The sequence below is a fragment of the Octodon degus genome, unplaced genomic scaffold (assembly GCF_000260255.1).
Source record: "Octodon degus isolate 3935 unplaced genomic scaffold, OctDeg1.0 scaffold00214, whole genome shotgun sequence".
In the NCBI taxonomy this organism is placed as follows: domain Eukaryota; kingdom Metazoa; phylum Chordata; class Mammalia; order Rodentia; family Octodontidae; genus Octodon; species Octodon degus.
In genome coordinates this window covers 1,936,014-1,954,345 of record NW_004524790.1, presented here as the reverse complement: position 1 = coordinate 1,954,345, position 18,332 = coordinate 1,936,014, and the positions used below count along the sequence as shown (strand labels likewise).

General features: G+C 53.3%; 1 protein-coding gene across 2 annotated transcripts in view; it reads left to right on the top strand.

The window, feature by feature from the left end:
* Positions 1 to 504: 504 nt before the first annotated feature.
* The window catches only part of Arhgef18 (Rho/Rac guanine nucleotide exchange factor 18), a 77,942-nt gene continuing 60,114 nt past the window's right edge, over positions 505 to 18,332 (top strand). Inside the window, exons 1-4 of one of the 2 annotated variants that reach the window (XM_023705074.1) lie at positions 505 to 747; positions 11,944 to 12,068; positions 15,393 to 15,646; positions 16,665 to 16,815. In XM_023705074.1, coding sequence (XP_023560842.1) covers positions 708 to 747; positions 11,944 to 12,068; positions 15,393 to 15,646; positions 16,665 to 16,815 — 570 coding nt within the window. In that variant the 5' untranslated portion in view covers positions 505 to 707. Of the gene's footprint in view, positions 748 to 6,287; positions 6,367 to 11,943; positions 12,069 to 15,392; positions 15,647 to 16,664; positions 16,816 to 18,332 lie in introns of those variants that run through there. The other variant, XM_023705073.1, reaches the window with a different exon arrangement.

Sequence of the window (18,332 nt, the reverse complement as noted above, 5' to 3'; positions counted from 1 at the left end):
CTTGTGACCTGAGTGTGCTTGAGTGTGCATTTGCACTCCCAGGTCTCCATAATCTCTGACCAGCTGCGCTGCAGTGTGGCCCTGTGCAAGCAAGCACATGCTCTGGCCACCCTTGGCCTCGCACAGGTGGCACGTCCTGCACCTGTCTGTGGCTTCTGGTCCTCTCTGGCCTCAGCACCTGTGTGTGACCCTGTGCACACAAGGGGCTCTGTGTGCCCAGCCCTGTGCATGGTGAGCATAAGCCCCTTGCTCTCTGGCATGCTTGCCCCTGTGCCGGTGCTGGCACCCCCTTCACAGCAGACCCCTGAGACCAGCCCCTGGGCCCTGCATGTGTGTTCAGACACCAACTCTATGTACTCCTGCCCTGGCCCTCTCGGGCTGTTGGTTCCGCAGGAAGCTGTTGGGGTGGGGTTGGGGTGCTGCCCCTCCCCTTCAGCACCCCACTCCTCCTTCTGAGGATGCGGACACGCACGGGCCTGTGGGGTGCACTGGGACCCCTGATCTGTTCTTTGTGCCCATCTCCCACGCTCCCCTCAGACCTCTGCACCTGCCCACTCACAGCCAACTTGGAGGAGGCGGTTGAGGAAGAGGAAGTGGGGGTAGAGCTGGGTCACGCTGTGGTTACACCAGGCTGTGGCAGCCGGTGCTGCCTCGGGCCTCCAGGGAACCCGGGCCGAGGATCATGGGGTCCTCTGGAGCCTGCAGCCATGCTGGGCACCAACTCCACTGCAGACCAGGCGCCACATGGTGAGTGCCCATCCCGGAGTGGGGTTGGGCGCCAATGGGACAGAAGCAGCCAGAGGGACAGCAGATACTGAGGCACTCTGGGGCAGGGAGAAGAGGCTATCTGGCCTGAATCTGCTCCACGAAGATGAGCCTGGGGTGCTAGGGTCCCTAAGGAGCCCTGGGAAGAGCAGAGGGTGGAGCCCTTTGCAGCCATGGGGCTGGGAATGAGATGTGATGGGGGTGGGGTACTGAGCCACCCGTGGAAATCTCCAGAGGACTCTAGGACTCCCTCCCCCACCCCATCTCCCCTGAACAGTCCCCTAAGGGTGCAGCTAAGGGACCCAGCTTGCAAAACAAATGCCCACTTTGAAGTCTTTGGCTAGTGACCTAGGCTACCTAGGTCCCCTAAGAAACCCACCTCTGGCCTGCTGGCCACCTATTTGGGGACCCTCTGGGCAGGGCCACCTTGGGGTGCTCCCCCACCCTTGCTGCTGGGTGGGGCAAGAGGAGGAGGGAGGAGGCCTGTGGTTTGTGCCAGGCACACCCAGCCTCTACTTCCTCCATGCTGCTTCCCCCCACAATCTGCCTTACAGGAGCTGGATGGCCTTGGGGTCCCCTGGGATCCCAGCAGGGGCATTTTGGAGATGATGTTGGGGATGGAGCATGGGGGAGCTGGCCTGGGAACAGGCTGGAGGCCTCTTTCAGTGGACAGATGGGTCCAGGCCGCATCTTGGCATCGGAAGAGGGTCAAGGGAAGGGGTGTCCCCACCGTCTGCCAGCCTGAGCCCCTTCACTGTGTCTGGGACCTCCTAGAGCAGCTTCCTGGAGAGGCCATGTTTCCACACAGGCTTGAGGGCCCCACAGACTGTCTGGCCTGAGTTCTCTCATGTTGTCCTTGCCTGATCCCACCAGCTCACCCCACCCACAGGGGGCTATGGATTCCGTGACTTAGGTCACAGAAAAGACTTTCCGGGCTCATTATGCAGAACCCACGAGTCACACTTGGAATACATAGAGGGTGGCCCTAGAGACAAGGCACCTTAGGATCTGGGCCTGAGGTTCTTTGGTTTGTTGGCTTGTTTGTTTTGGTACCGGGGTTTCAGCACCATCCCCAACCCTTTTTAATTTATTTTTTGAGACGGGGTTTCTCTAAGTCCCTAAGTTGCCAGGGGTGGGTTTGAACTTGCAATCCTCCTGCCTCAGCCTCCCAGGGTGCTAGGATGACAGGTGTACACCACCACATCCAGCTTTCTTTTCAGAGGCAGGGCTTATGTGGTCTTAGGGTGCCTTAAGATGGGCAGTGGGAGGCACAGCCCTAGTGTCTGTCAGGTTCGCCAAGTGCTGGGCTGCTAGGATGAAGCCGCTGGTGCGTGTGAGGGTTAGATTTCTGTTGTCTGTGTAAGTGCTTAGGGCGAGATCCGTCCCCATGAGCACAACTGGCGGGTAAACAGTGTGGACCCCAATTCACAAGCGTGTTGTGTTGTGTCTTTGAGGCCCTTAGAATTTTTTTAGTAAGTCTCCTGGAAAGGAAAACGGCTTTGTAACCTTGAGTAGATTTGTGTATTGAAGATGCAGTTAAACACACACACACACACACACACACACACACACACACACCATCTTATAATTACAATGTTCCTCCTCTCTCCTTCCACCTGTGTTGTCTTCCATGTCTGAGTCCTGCCATGTGCTCAGATCTGTCTCGCTGTTACAAATGATGCATAGTCGTGCTGGACGGGAGTGGGTTCGAATCGCAGCTCCCCAGCCCCTGTGTTGCTGGGGTGGTTGACCTCCCTGGGCACCTGTTAGCCCCTTGGTGAGGTCATCCTCAAGTCACACACGCGAGACCTTTGGCTTCCTGGCAGCACTAGCAGCTCCAAAGTACACTGCCAGCCTCCCCTTTTCCTGCGTGCTCGACTCAGACACTTCCTTCCTGCGCCACCCGCCCCACGCCCGTGTGCGCCTCGGGAACTTTCGGCACCCTACCCCAAACAGCCACTGCAGTGACTCCTGATCTTTTTTTTTTTTTTTTTTTTTTTAACATTTATTTGTGTGTGGGGGGCAACTCAGCCCACCTGGGGGCGGGGCTGGCTGGCATGTGGTGCTGGGGGATGGAACCATGGTCCCTGTGCTTTGCTAAGCTTGTTCCAAGTAGGTGCTTTAGACCACTGAGCCATCTCACCAGCCCCTGACTCCTGATTTTAAGCCAGCCACACACACACACACACACACACACGCACATGGACATCCGAGGTGTCACTTTCCATGGTTTCCTTTACCTGACATCGTCAACAAAGGCCTCAAACAATTACACACCCTAAGATAAGGTCAAAGATTCCCTCAGCTTTCGTTGGCCTCTTGGGATCACCGTTCTGGGGCATCCACCAGTCAGCCTACCTCGGGTCGTGCCTGCTTTATAAACGGAGCTTGATCGTCAGAGTGTGAGTGCGGAGGGAACGCGGTCTGCGCAGCCCGGGGGCTTCTGAGATTTTGAGACACACTCGGGGTCTAGGGTGGAGCTCCCCTGTGAGGAACCTCTGCTGTGTCCTGCTCCTTCCAGATCCGATCGCCCGGCAGGGGGAGCAGCCTCTCCGCAGACACTGCTGGAATTTGGCTCTTGTTTGAGGAGGATGAAGTTTTAGCAGCCCTGAGGGGCTTGGACGCAGAAGAGATTAAGGTCCTCAAAAGATAAGCAATGGAGCTCGGGGCATAGCTCGGTGGCACAGTACCTGCATGGCAAGCGCGAGGTCGTGAGTTCAATTTCCAGCTCTGGGTCTGAGAGTTGGAACAGAGGGAGAATTACAGACAACCCTGCTTGCGACTCAGTAACTGATTTTTCTTTCTACAAGGATAGGCAAAATCGGGCCATTTGCTCTGGTTTTCACTTCCAGTATAGCATTCGACGAGCTCAGCATGCTGGTTAATACTGTTGTGGAGTGATTTCACCCTTCCAGGGGTGCCTGTGAGTGTTCTGAGCCTTTTGTGGCAGCGGAAGGAAAACGAGGGTTTTTTGGGTTTTTTTTAATTCTTTTTTTTCCCATAATTTTATTGAGAAACAAATAGCAATGAGACAATATCAAATCAAATTGATAGGACAGTTCCAATAGTTAACACATTGCATACTCTCTTCCTAGTGGTTATGTGCTGTGCAAGATGCAGACATGATATCCTATTTACAAACACTATTAGAACAAATCCCTCTATTCATTAAGAGAATGTAACTATATATCTATCCTAACCACTTTGAATACACAGATGCAAAATGGCTATTCATCTGTATCCCCTTTTTTGTTTAGTTCCATCATTTGAATATTATAGGTGTGTTAACTCAGCAAAATATTCTAAAAGAGTCCAGTAGTCCATAATAGTATTGGGTCTTCTGTTTCACTGGCAATGTCAGAAATTGCTGACCTGAGTCATCTACAGCTCAACATAACACCAGGCTTTACTTCTTATACTTCGTTTTTATACTTTTCTGCTGGATGTTTAAGACCAAGGTAAAGCAGGACCTATGCAACAAGAGTTGTAGCTTTTGGGTCTGAGAAGGTTAGTGAAATCCCCTCAGGATTTATCCTGAGATCCTGTACCTCAGATTGTAGATCCTTTGTCAGTGTCAGCCATGTGGATGAGTCACGGCCATTGTTTGGGCAATGTGCTCTCTGTGAAAGCCTCAGAGAAAACATGACAGTGACAAGCCATACAGTTATATGGAGAAGATGGGTAAGGCAATGATCCTGAGAATCTTCAGAACATTTTTGAATCTAGCAGTTAATTGGAAAGATTCTCACCCTGACTAACTATATATACAAGACACCTGTGAACTAAGCAACTGCACTGAAGATGGTAATCTGTAATAGTAGGTTCATGCTTGGAGTGCCTGTCATTCTGGTCTTCTGAATACCGGCTGCTTGTCATGACGTGCCAGTTGCTGCCGTGCTGTCTCTCAGGTAGATGATTGTTCAAAAAGAAGGGGGTGGTGAATGAAAGCAAAAGATAGGAAAAGGAATATTGTGGGACTGTCCTGCTTCAAGGTTGTATATGGTGAGATTTCTGGACTTATGTGTAAACATAAGAAGTATATAATTCTGTGTGCCTATTTTTAAAATATATTCTAATTTTTAAATGTTTTTTCATCATATTCTGTAGGGACTTAAAGTTCAACATACCAATACTTGATGAAAAATACCTGTTCCATGTTATGCCTGAGATGTTTGATATTCAGACACATAGTGAGGTGAAGCTTAACAGCCTAGGTTGTATGATTATAACAATAATCTTCTCTTCCGGAGGGTTAACCTAAGTTTGCAGACCAAAATTAGAGAAAAAGGAGAGCCTCAAGGAAAGCCAACATTTTGGCGCTAGCCTTCCAAGGTCAATTAAGACTCAGGACATATGAGAACTTGTACTGTAACGTCATGTAACTCAGTAGTGTCCCAAATTTTCTGATCAAGGAGATTATGGGGCCAAAGAGGAAAGTGAGGGTTTTGAGGGAGGTGGAGTGGAGAGACAGGCTCAGGGTCCTGCCAGCAGGGGTCAGCATGTGTGTACAAGAGCACGGGGGGGGGGGTGTCTCGTGTGTGTGTGTGTGTGCGCGCGCGCGTGCACTATAGCCAGGCACGTGACATATAACCATAATCCCAGGTACTCAAGAGGCTGAGACAGGAGTATCACAAGTTCAAGACCAGCCTGGACAACATAGTGATATATTGTCTCAAAATAAAAAGTGGTGGCAGAGCTCCATGATGGAGCCCTTGCCTAGGATACAAGAGGCCTGGGGTTCCATCTCCAGCAATGCGAAAAACCAAATCTAGGTACTCAAATACACCTCCACTAAGACAAGTTGACATATTCAAGACATACCCTGTTTGTGTGAGTGAGTGTGTGTGTGTGTGTGTGTGTGTGTGTGAGAGAGAGAGAGAGAGAGAGAGAGAGAGAGACAGACAGACAGACAGACAGACAGACAGACTGACAGACAGACAGAGACAGAAAGAGACAGACAGACAGAGACAGAGAGAGACGGAGATACAGAGACAGAGACAGGAGTTTCACTATATAGCTCAAGCTGGCCTTGAACTCACTATGTAGCCCAGACTGGCTCCAATCTATAGTGATCCTCCTGCCTCAGCCTACCAAATGCTGGGATTATAGGCACACAGCACCACACCCAATGTCTAAAGATTTACTTAAACACACACTCACAAACCTGAAAATATACACTTTATATGCTGACACACCGGTGCACTGTCAGATGCACAAAGAGAATGGTGCCCATGGCTGCATGCACACACACACACACACACACACACACTCATGCAGGCCCTGGCTGGATTTGCACAGCCAGGGTGAAAGGCCCTTAGGATGGGCTGGGGGCCAGGGTGCTAAGTGCCTGGGCTCCTTAGGGGCCTGGGGTCTCCCAGCTGGAACCCAAGCCCTCCTCCCAGCCCGGGCTCCATCAGCTGATGTGTCTGGCAGCCTCTGGCTGCAGTCTCCGCCTCTCCTGCTGGCAGCGGGTCCTGGCAGGGCTTCCCTGCTCCCTGGCTCATCACCCTCAGACACGAGGCCCCATGGCGGCCTCAGCGCTCAATCACTCCTGGCCCGCTCTCTCCAAGCGGTGGCTGAAGCGCTGGGCCTTCAAGCGAGGTGAGTGGTGGGCTGTGGCTGGTGGGCACTGTGACCCCAGGCAGGGACCCCTGCACGGCCCATCCGCAGTCCCCTGGCCCCCAGAGCCTCAACCTGGCCTGGCCACAGACAGACTCTGCTGGGCTGTCCCCAGGTTCCCAGAGCTCCTACTCCCCCCAGTGTCCTCAGGGAGACTAGGGGGCCTCTTACGTCCCAGGGGACATCTTCCCAGGCCCTGCCAAGAAGAGCCAGCCTGTCGTCTCTGCTTGGCCGCTGGCCCTGAGAGGCCGTGCGGTGACAGGACGGGCGTCGCTGGTGCTCTTGGCTCCTGGACCCGCTGCAGAGCAGGAGGCCCAGCAGGGCAGCGTCGGAGGCAGCGCTGCTGCCCCCAGAGGAGCCCCTCCCTCAGCACATCAGCACGCCCCGCCCGGGGCCCAACCCCTCCAGGGTCATGGGAACTCAGTTTACCTCCGCAGAGTCTGCAGAAGCCCTGTATTCTATGCCTTCAAACCTGAGTGAACTCTTTTGGGGGGGAAAAAGAAACCACACTCCGTCCTGAACCACGAAGGAGGTTGGCTCTTGCCAGGAACCAGCTGGCACCTGGGTCTACAAGATGTTGGGGGGACAGTGTGATAAAAGCCAGCCACAGCCCATCACCTCCTGACTTTCTTCCCTCCTGGCACCTCCCACCCAGATAAGGACCCCTCCCTGCCCCCGGCTTGGTCAGGCCACCGCATCGCTCAGCCACGAGCCATCCTAGCCAGCACAGCTGCATGAGCCGACGGCTTGTTCAGGGTAGCATGAGTTTCCAAGAAGACAGGTCAGCCAGGTGACCTGGGTCCTGGGGTGCAATTACAGAGCCATTCGAATGATAGAGGCTGCTGCCCATGTCGAGCCTTTGTGAAACTGGCCTCAGAGAGGTTGGGCAACTTGCTGAAGGTCACACAGCGGGCATGCGCCGCAGGAGCCGGCCTCTGGCTGTTCTGGGGCTCCCTGGGTGCCGACTTCTTTCTGGCGAGCAAGTCTGCCGATGTGGGCAGCCCGAATGTGCTGTTCTGGAGAGCCCACCTATGTGGTCTGGGTCCTGTGGAGGTTGGCTTCATTCCTGGCTGCTCAGGCAGGTTGAGGCTGTGACATTCCGGCCAGCAAGATAGGAGTGACCTGAGCAGACCTGCAGTGACCCTTGCACCCTTTTATGGCTCAGGGAGGAAGAGGCTGTCTGAGATGACCCAGGCTGCTGGCCGGCTCTGGAGAGAAGGGGGCCACCCTGCTGAGCCTGCCCCTGCTCTAGCTTAATGGCCCCTGGCTGGCGCCGGAAGTGATCCCTTGGGGCTTGGGCCAGGGAGCTGGAGAATGGTGTCCTGCAGCCTGAGCCTCTCCGAAGCTCCATAACTGGCTGCCTGGCACTAATGTGTTCCCAGGGAAACAGTCAGGCTGGGCGTGGGGAAGCAGATGACACTTTGGAGAGAAAGATGCCACCTACCTGCACCTCAGCCATTCCCGTTGCCCATTCTGGCAGCGTAGTTTCATTTGACCCCCAGTATGTGCATGTATGAGTGTGTTCCATGCCTTAGCTGCATGTCCTTCCTGCCTGGCTTCTCTGGCCCCATTCTGTTTCTCCTCCTCCTACAGCTCCTTCCAGCACCCCCTCAGAGTGTTGTCCCCTGAATGCTGTGCATCAGGGCCTCTGGGCACTGTTGCACAGCCCTCCTCCAGCCACCCACACATCCGCCTCCCAGCCAGCAACCACCGGTCATCCCCTCCACAGCTGACTACCCAGCACACACCTCTCCATCCACCCAATAATTCACCCATCTACCTACCTGGCTCACCAGCCAACCCATAATAAGCAGATAGACATCCACTCAGTTAACTGTCCAGCCACCCTTCTACACTTGTAACCACCCACCCAGCCACCCATCCCCCACCCATCAATCAACTGGTCAGCCAGCCAGTTAACTATCCAACCATCCAATCATTCATCCATTTAATCCTCAGTCCATCTACTCAACTCACCAACCAACAACTATTTCATCTATCTAGATAACCAGTCAGTTAACTATCCAAGCATCCACCAATCCACCTAACCATCCATCTGTCTATCCAGCCAACCACCAACCAATACGCCATCTCTCCAGACAGGTAGATGACCATTTAACTGACTATCCATCAACTGCTCCATCCATCCATCCACCCATCCATCCATTCACCCATCCATCCATCCACCCATTCACCCATCCATCCTCCCATCCATCCACCTTCCCATCCATCCACCTATTTATCCACTTACCTATCATTCATCAATAAGCCTATGGCCAACTCTGCCAAACCCAACATAGCACACGATAGCCTAGTGATTGTAACCTATTGTTTTGATCTTAGAAACACCCAGCTCCTTCATGCCAGGCTGATATGACATTGGTAAAGTCAGTGTCCCTCTCTAAGTCCCTGTTTCCCCCTGGTAGAAAGGGAGGATTTCGCAGAGGTTGTAAGGAGAGAAAATGAGAAGCACAGGGTGAGCTCAGGACCATGCTGGGCACGTAGGAAGTGTACAACGCACGTAAGATCTTCCTGCGTGGCCCCTGGATGTGTAAAAGGGGGTGAGATCCAGGCCCTACCCTAAGACCTCGAGCTCTGGAGCTGAGATGAGCATGCTCGTTCCATAGAAGGTTGAGAGTGCTGTAAATGTTGTTGGCTTTGCAGGCCAAGTGGTCTCTGCTGCAGCTACTGCACTGCGCAGTTGTAGTGTGACAGAGGCCACAGGTGAGACATGGGTGAATGGGCCTAGCTGTGTCACAATAAAACTTTATTTATAAAGCCCAGCAGGGAGCTGGCTTTGACCCATAGGCCATGGGAAAGCACAAATGTAATAATTACAACACCACAGAGCATAGATAAAGAGGCCAGGTGCATCCAAAGCCTCCAGTTTAATCTGCAGACAGGCCGACGCAGCCCTCTGCTGCTGGGCTATAAGAGTAGGATGGCCAGTAGGGGGTGGCACCAGGACACCTGGGAATGAGAGGCAGGCTGCAAAGGTTTTTCTTTGTGTGTGTGTGTGTATTTAGTACAGGATCTACAGGGTCTCACTACACAGATCAGACTCATAGTGATCCTCCTGTTTTTAGCCTCTCCAGTGCTGGGATTATAGGCTTGTGCCACTATGCCCAGTCTCACTGGCCTGCTCAACTTGCCTTGAGGTGGGGCTGGTGTGGCATGTGGTGCCAGGAATTGAACCTAGGTCCCTGTGCTAGCCTCAGGTGCTTTGTCCACTGAGCTATCTCGTCGGCCCCAGTTGAGTCTTTGTATGGGAGATTATGACCCAGGAGCAAGAATGCTTAACTTGTGACAAACTCGATTCTGACCCTGGTTTTGCTGACTGAGCCCCAATCCTAGTGTCATGGATGGAACTTCAGATTTCTGTCGTAGGTTGAGCCTTGGTCCTGGTTGAGCCTTGGATCTTGGATCTTGGTTTTCAGCACATTCTCAGAGTTGTGCAGCCACACATCAACTTTAAAATACTTTCCCCACCCCAAGAGGACACTCACCTCGCCACACAATCTCCATTGCCCCCAGCCCCTGGCAACCACTCACCTACTTCCTGTCTTCTGTAGCTTTGCCTACTTTGAGCATTTCCTAAGAGTAGAATCAGATAGCATGTGGGTGCTTGGGGCTGGCTGCTTGGCTTAACCTGTTGCCAAGGTTCATCCAGGTTGTGATGTGTGTGGAATTTCGCCTTTTTCGTGGCTGAATACCACCCAATCCCGTGGATATACCACAGTTTGTATGCCCACTCATCCCCCAGTAGGCGTCTGAGGTGCTTCCACCTGGTTGTGGTGAATGATGCTATCACGAGCAGAGAGTGTTTTCCATCCTCTTAGGTGGGTGCCTCGGAGCTGGAAGGCTGGGTAACATACCAACCCCCTACACTTAACTTTTTGAGACACTGCCAGGCAGTTTTCCAATCTCCTTGTTATTTTTGTACACACGCATGTGTGCACATGACCCCTTTTCCTTCATCTATTTATAGAGTGTGTTTACTTCTACCTTGGCTATTTTCTGCTGTTCTTGGTACCTTCTAAATGCCCCAGCAGTTCGATATGCATAGTTTTACCTTCGTGTGTGTGTGTGTGTGTGTGTGTGTGTGTGTGTGTGTGTGTGTTACTGGAGATTGATCCCAGTGCACTTTTACTGAGCTACATTCTCCGGCTTTCATTGATTATTTGGAGACAAGATCTTTCTAAATCACTAAGTTGCCCAGGCTGGGCTTAAACTTGTGATCCTCTTGCCTCAGCATCCCAGAGTGCTGGGATCACAGTTATTCTGTTTTTCAAAATGTATTTAGCACAGAGTCCACAGGGTCTCACTACACAGACCAGACTCATTATGATCCCCCTGTTTTCAGCCTTCCAGGTTCTGGGATTACAGGCACATGCCACCAAGCCCAGTCTCACTCATAGTCTCAGCACACCCGGGAGGCAAGGCTGGCATGGCATGCCTGGGGTCGAACCCTGACCCCTGCACCCTGCCTAAGCAAGCGCTTTAGTCCTCTGAGCTATCTGGCCAGCCCTTAGTTATTTATTTTTTAAAGAAGCCCTCTCCCTAAAAAAAAATTGTATATGCCCCAAGTCCCCAAAACCTGGAGCAGTGTTTGTCACATACACAGCTGTGAGGAGAAATATGAGCTAGGTACAGACAGCCCTATCTTTGTTCCCTTGCCTGGGCTCATCTCTGGCTGGACCTGAAGAGACATCGCTTTTTCCAACCACTGTTAGCTGTCATGGTTACTGGCAGGGAGGCCAGCTAGATGGTGTTCACTCTGGAGAGGAAAACCCTGGGTGTGGTAGGACCCTGGCTCTGTCAGCCAGAATAGAACTGTCCCCAGAATACTGGGCCTGGGATCAACAGAGCCGCAGGACATGCAAGCTGTGGAGTGAATAGGAACCCCATCTGATGCACTGGCGCAGACCTCGATGGACCCCTAAACGTTCATGCACTCAGGGGTAGGGCGTTTGGAAGGAGACCGGGTCATGAGGATGCTCCACTCTGGAGTGGATTCCCGCTCTGATGAATCAACAGTGTAGGGTGCTGTTAGGACGCGGGGCCTGGCTGGCAGAGGTTGCGGAAGAGGGGCTCACTGGGGGCATGGCCGGGCCCTGCCACTTCCTCTCTGGCGCCTCCCTTCCGCGGCTGCTTCGGGGTCCCGTGAGGAGAGCCGCCCTGCTCCGCCAGGCCCCTGTGCCATGCTCCCTGCCTTGGAGCCAGCCAGCGTGCACCACGCCGTGAGCTGAAAGAAAGCTCTCCTCCCTCGAGCTGTGCGTGCTGCGTGTCTCAACAATGAAGAAAGTGATGAAGACCCCGAGCTCTTTCTAAAGACGGCTTTCAGCCCACTTCCGCCCCGCCCTGCCTCACCTCAGGCGACCACTGCGCTTATGGTGAAGTGCAGTCCCCACATGTGTCTCCGCCAATGGAGACACGACCCTTTCCTCCCCCACACCTCTGCTACCTGCTCCAGCACCGACCCCAGGCCACTGTCCCCATCTTCCTCTCTGTGGTTCAGGTCCTGGCTTCATCCGATGCCTTCCCCTCCTTTCTCCACAGGTTCTGAACCCAAGACATGCATCCAGCCCTTTGACCCTGGTGCTGCGGCCTTGACCACCGGGAAGAGCCGTGGAGCCTGGACACCTGGGGACCCAGATCTCATCTCCGCCATGCAGGATGAGCAGGCAGGTGCTGGCCAGGAGCGGAGGACAGCAGTGGCGGCAAGTACACTGTGCCTCGCGCCTGCATCTCACCAGACACTTTACGTACGTTATCTTAGGGAGCCCTCGGGAAGATGCAGCGACGTGGCTATTGCCTTGTGTTACAGAGGAGGAAAGTGAAATCCTTTCTGGAATAAGAACAGGGAGGGAGAGAGGGAAGGAAGGAAGGAAATGGAATGGAATGGTATAGATGGATGGGGTGGGTGGGTGGGTGGATGGATGATGGGTAGATGGGTAGATGAAATAGATGGATGGATACATGAATGGCCTTCAATTTGAAGAAATCCTCATTCCTCAGCCTCCCAAGTGCTGGGATTACAGGCATACTCCACCACACCCAGTGAGATGTGGGCTTTATATATTTCATATACATGAGATACCTTGGCAAAGGGACCCACGTCTAAACACAAAATTCTGAATGGTGAAAAAATCCATTTTGGTGGGGAAATCATCATCCTACCATAAAGAAGAATAAATCTAACTCATTTGCAGGAATATGGGTCTCGTGACACCTTGATGCTAAGTGAACTACATCAGACCCATGCGCTTAAATGTCACGCACTTTCTCTACTGTGGGAACCTCGAAGTCTAAATGAAGAGCAGAGTACAAGCCAGGTGGTAGGAAACAAGGGCTAGACCTTTCGCAGATGGGCTGTTTTGCAGAGGACCTCAGCTGGAGGGAGGAGCAGGAAACCAGATGGCCCTTAAGTGCCCCTGAAGGCCCCTGCGCACTCCCTGTGCACAGCACAGGTGCAGCCTGAAGGTCACTGGGGCACTGTTTGCAGAGCCTGCACATTTTTGCTGTGACCTGTCACGGGGATCAGGTGTGGAATTTGCCACCTGTGTGTCACCACAGCTCTTAAGGCATCTTTGGAGTGTTCTGGTCCCAGGTTTAGGGGGTGAGGGATGTCAGCCTGAAGCCCTCTCTTTTCATAGCGCTAGATGAGACCAGGGAGATGGGGTGCTTGGGGTGGCTTCCGCTGTGTGATCCTTGTCCATCACACAAGACCAATGGTTGTATAGATTTTTTAAAATGTATTTATTTAAGTTTGGTACAGGGTCTCGCTATGCAGCTTGGGCTCATAGTGATCCTCTTGTCTCAGCCTCCCCAGCCCTGGGATTACAGGCGTGTGCCACCAGGCATGGTTCGGGTGGCCAGCACAGCAGGCGGTACCAGGGATCAAACTCTGGTCCTTGTGCTTGCTAGACAGGCACTTAGATCACCTAGCTATCTCCCCAGCCCATTATATAGACTTAAAAATAGACATGTATCTGTGGAGTACCTGAACATGCAAGTGGTGGGCACCTCCACAAAGTGGGTCCTGGGAGGTCTGGCCTCCCGGCTTGGCTCGGGAGCTCAGCCCTCTGACATCCAGCAGGTGCAGCAGAACAGCCACCCAAGCCCGGCCGCCCTCCCTGGGGAATGTGCTACAGGGCAGCCTGGAACTTTCCACCACACACACAGCCCCCTCCCCACCAGTCCTCTTACCTGCTGCTACCAGGAGCTGAGGCAGCCTGTGCTGGCTGTGGGGACCACACACCCCCTCCCCCCAGCACTGGCCCAGTTCTCCTCTGCTTCCCAGGAGGGGGCCCAGGGAACAGAGGGAGACTGCCGGCCTGGCCTAGAGGCTGTCCCGCCGTGTTTATATTTACTGGAAGATGAAAACCAGACCCACCAAGGAGACCTCACTGCGAGGTGGCGGCGGTGGGAAGAGAACAACACATGAGTCAGGAGGAGGTTGTGCAGGCATGGAGGATAGGAGGAGGATAGGAACAGAAGGACGCAGAGGAGGGCAAGGCCTAAACACAGGCTGCAGGGAGCCGCAGGGGCCCAAAGCCACCAGGCCAGCAGCAGTCCCAGTTGTGGGTGTTTAGGAAGAGACCAGAGAAGCAGGCACTCGGAGGACGAAGAGGGGAAGAGGAGGCACAAAAGGAGGAGCGACTGACAGAGAAGCGAAATGGTAGAATGGAGGGCCAGCCAGAGTAGTGCTGCCTGCCTGCAGTCTCTCTCAGCACTAGGGAGGCTGAGACAGGAGGATTTCTATGAGGTGGAGCCCAAGCTGGACAACTTAATAAAACTCTATCTCAAAATTAAAAACATTTTAAAGGGTCTGGGGATGTAGCTCAGTGCAAAAGCCTTGGATTCAATCCCCAGAACTGGAGACTGAGGCTAGAGCTTGGTGGCACAGTGCCTACCTGGCAAGCACGAGGTAGTGAGTTCCATCCCTCTTATCAGAAGAAAAAAAAAATCTCCAGAACTAGGGGTGATGGGAAGAGATTAGATGTAAATACAATAAAAATAGACAGAAAGGAGGGTCAAATGTGCAGAGAGTCCCATGTGGGTGAAGCCCCTGCCTACCCACAAGCAGGTGTAAACATCGCCCTCTGCCTCCTGCTGGTTAATATCCACAGCAGAGGCCAGGTATGGTGGAATAGCTCTGTAATCCCCGCACATGGGGAGGTTGAGGCAGGAGGGTCACAAGTTCAAGCCCAACCTAGGCAACTAACAACTTAGCAAAATGCAATCTCTAAATAAGAAAGCTTATAAAATGTCTGAGGATGTAGCTCAGTGCAAAGGCTCTGGGCTCAATTCCCGTTACCACAAAAAGGGAAAAACATAGGTGCCATAAAAATAGCACATAAACCAACCTTCGGGGTATGTACAGACAAGGTATATAAGACAAATGTATTGTAAGTTTCGACCTGACGCCCAGAGCTACAATATCTCATCAGAGATATGCAAATATTGCCAAGTAGGGCAGTCCAGAAGCTGGCGCACGACTGAGGAGTCCCAAGCGTTTTGGGGGTAAGGCATACTCACACTGTAGTCATTATTTCAAACTGGAATAACTTATTCACTCTAGATCACCTTGCATTATTTTTAAGTTTTTAAAAAACATTGCTTTGAGCTGGGCGTGGTGGCGCGCACCCGTCCTCCCAGTCCTCAGGAGGCCAAGGCAGGGGGATAGCCATGAGTTCAAGGTCAGTCTGGGCTACATAGAGAGTCTGTGTAAAAAAAAAAAAGACAGGGAGATGCTGCGCTGGCTGGTGCAGGCCAAGAGAGCAAAGCTGAGACTTCTGGGTCCTGCGGGGGACCCAGCGAGGTCTTGAGGGCCCGGGTTCGACAGAGCACTGGTGGGGTGCCCTCTCCCCTGCTTGCTGCAAGAAGGCCCAGCGCCGCTGCACAGGAGCGAAGCAGCAGGGTCCAGGGGCTGGGGTCGTAGACCCCGTCCCCAGGAGACGCCTGCTCTACCCCTTGCTAAATGTCCCCCCTCCCACTGCCCGCAGGAGGACGGTTTGGCAGAGCAGCTCAGCGACAGCACAGAAGACCTCAGCCTGGATTTGGGGGCCCTGGAAGGCAGCGAGTATCTCCAGGACCTGGGCCTAGGGCCCCCTCCCCAGGGCCCGCATGGAGGAGCTGCGGGCAACAGCACCCCAAAAGCGGAGAGAGACTCGTCCTTCTCCAGCTCGGAGAGGGCCGAGGCCCAGGTGCGGCGACGCAGCTGGGAGAGGTCTCGGAGCTGCTCAGAGAGCTGGCAGAGGTCAGGCCCCGCCCCTGCCCACTTCCTATGGGGAACCCCCAGGTCAGCCCGCATCCCCAGGGCAGCAGGTCCCGGACAGAACCACTTCCTGGACACACTACCAGGTTGCATGTGCGTGTCTAGCTTTAGGGCCACCAGGGGGCCTGCGCTGTAAGGGGGAGCGCAGACACGGGCTCGCCCACACAGTGCTTGCAGGAGCACGTGTGTACACACAAACACAAGTGCATTCCCAAACACAAGTGCGTGCACAAACGGTACATTCACAAATAGAGCCTTCTAGGTGCACAGACCCACCTGCCTACGGACCAGTGGGTATGGGTGAGCCCAAACTGAAAACTACAGGTGCACACAGAGGACAAACATAGTACTGAATGTGTGTGCGGGCCTGCCAGCGCTGGCTGCACGTAGCCACGCCTACCCACAGTCCCTGTGATACATGTCCACTCGCCTGTTAGCGGCACTGGCCGCGTTTCTGGTTTTGTCCACCGTACTGGGGATGGAATACAAGCCCTTCACACTGAGCCATATCCCCAGACCTTTGTTTTTCAAAATTTTCATTTTAGGGTCTCGCGAAGTCCCTAAGTTACTTAGGCTGGGCTTTCACATCGCATTCTCCTGCCTCAGCCTCTCGGAGTGCTGGGGTTACAGGCACACCCGGTGCGCGATCTCCTGGCACCGATGTGCAGAAAGCCACAGGAACACTTTGATCAAAACACACCTTTGTGCACAGCACTGGAGTTAGCCAGCCCCTGTCCCTTTTCTCTCAGCCCCCCACCCCGAGTTTCCCCAAATGCAAATCCATTTGTGCAAAAGGGATGAATCTGCAGAACAGCCGAAGCCTTCGCGAATCTGAGCGGGCCTTTCCCTCTCCTTTCCGAGCTGATGGGTACAGACCCCCTCCCTGACCTGGGAGACCCTGCCGGCTGCCTCAAGGCCCTGAATGCCAGGGGCACAGCACCCATGCGCACGCACGCATGCACGCACGCACAGAAGCTCTGACAGCCTCCTCTTCCTGCAGGCTCAGCAGTGACAGTCCGCCTACGGATGAGAGCCCTTGTTTGTCTCGGACGCTGGCCAGTCTCACACTCAACCTATCAGGAGAAGGCCTGAAGACCTGGACCCAAGGGTGCCTGTCTGGGGGCGGGACCGCAGCAGAGCACTCAAGCAAGGTGAGCGCCACCAGTACCCAGCTGGGAGGGAGCGTCACCCTTAAACTGGCAGGACTCCCTGGTCGAAGAGCAGGATGAGGGAAAGGTCCACAGTGTGGCCGTGGCCCAGCAGCTCTGGGCCCTGGATTTGGTCTGCCATTGCCCGTTTTCTCTGGCTTGTAACACACTGCCACAGCCTGGAAACTTTCGTTATCAAAAGGTTTGCTCGCTGGGCCAAGCTCCAGGGCACAGTTTGGGTAGCACTCCTGTTTACCATCCTGATGTCAGGTGTCCTGTGGAGTCTATGAGCTTCCAAGTGTCTTTAGTAACTGTTTTCTGTTTAGGTTAACTTGAGAGTGTTTATGTTTACTGTGGTTTCAACTAAGAATTGTGTGATAACTAAAAATAAAAAGCATTTAGGCTAAAAAAAAAAAAAGCTGTTACTTCTAACAAAATTGGTGTGAGAAAATGAGTATTTTACAGCACACCTTATTATTGCAGCTAGCGGGACAGCTACTAGTTCGTTTTACCCAAGTGGGAGCTAAGAAAAAAGCCATAATGTTATGCCTTAGACATCCCCTAAGGCCTTGTGCACTCCTAAGTGGTGCTTTGGCGGTGTGATTGGATCATGGATATGGTGCCTGTCGGTGGGTTCATCCACAGATTTTATTTTATTTATTTTTTTAAAATTTATTTATTTATTTTTATTTGTGTGTGTGTGTGTGTGTGTGGCCAGCTCAGCCCACCAGGGGGGTGGGCTGGCTGGCATGTGGTGCTGGGGGATTGAACCGTGGTCCCTAGGCTTTGCTAAGCTTGTTCTAAGTTGGTGCTTTAGACCACTGAGCCATCTCACCAGCCCCTCATCCACAGATTTTAAAGCTAAATTCCATTTGGGACATGAAGTGTGGTTGAAGGGGCTCAACGGAGTTGGCCTGGAAGGTCTGACTCCTTCGCTCCTCTCCATCCCTTTCTGCTGCTACCCCCTGCCACGAGCCCTTTCTCCTCTGCTATGCTGCCCTTCCTTGGAGCCAGCTGGCTATGGACTGAAGCCTCTACAGACAGTGAGCCGGAATAAACCCTTCCTCTCTTAAATTGTGGACATCAGCAATGAGAAAGTAACTGACGTACTTAATCAGGAAGAATGCCAGTGAAAACCTTCCGGAAAGGATGGCAGAACCACTGAGGACCAGAATTTGTTAAGGACCGCAACACTTACCGCACGGTCTCTTAGGACTCCCTGGATCCACTTAACAGTAACTCTGAGTCTGCTCTAAGCCTGGAGTCTGGGGAGTTCACATCTGTAGGGTCTGTGTGCAGTGCTGCGTGGCAGGACCTCTGAAGGATGCCTTCAGATCTTTATCCATGCTGGCCCCATGCAGAGAGATATCTTGCGGGGGAGCCTCCCTCCCCTGGGGCCCACCAGGACGGATCTGGAGAGACTCTACTGACTGGCCTCGGAGGAGCTCATTTCACACATGAACATGCTTTCCTGCAACCACACGTACCAGGAACTTTGCAGTAGCCAGCTATCTGGGGAG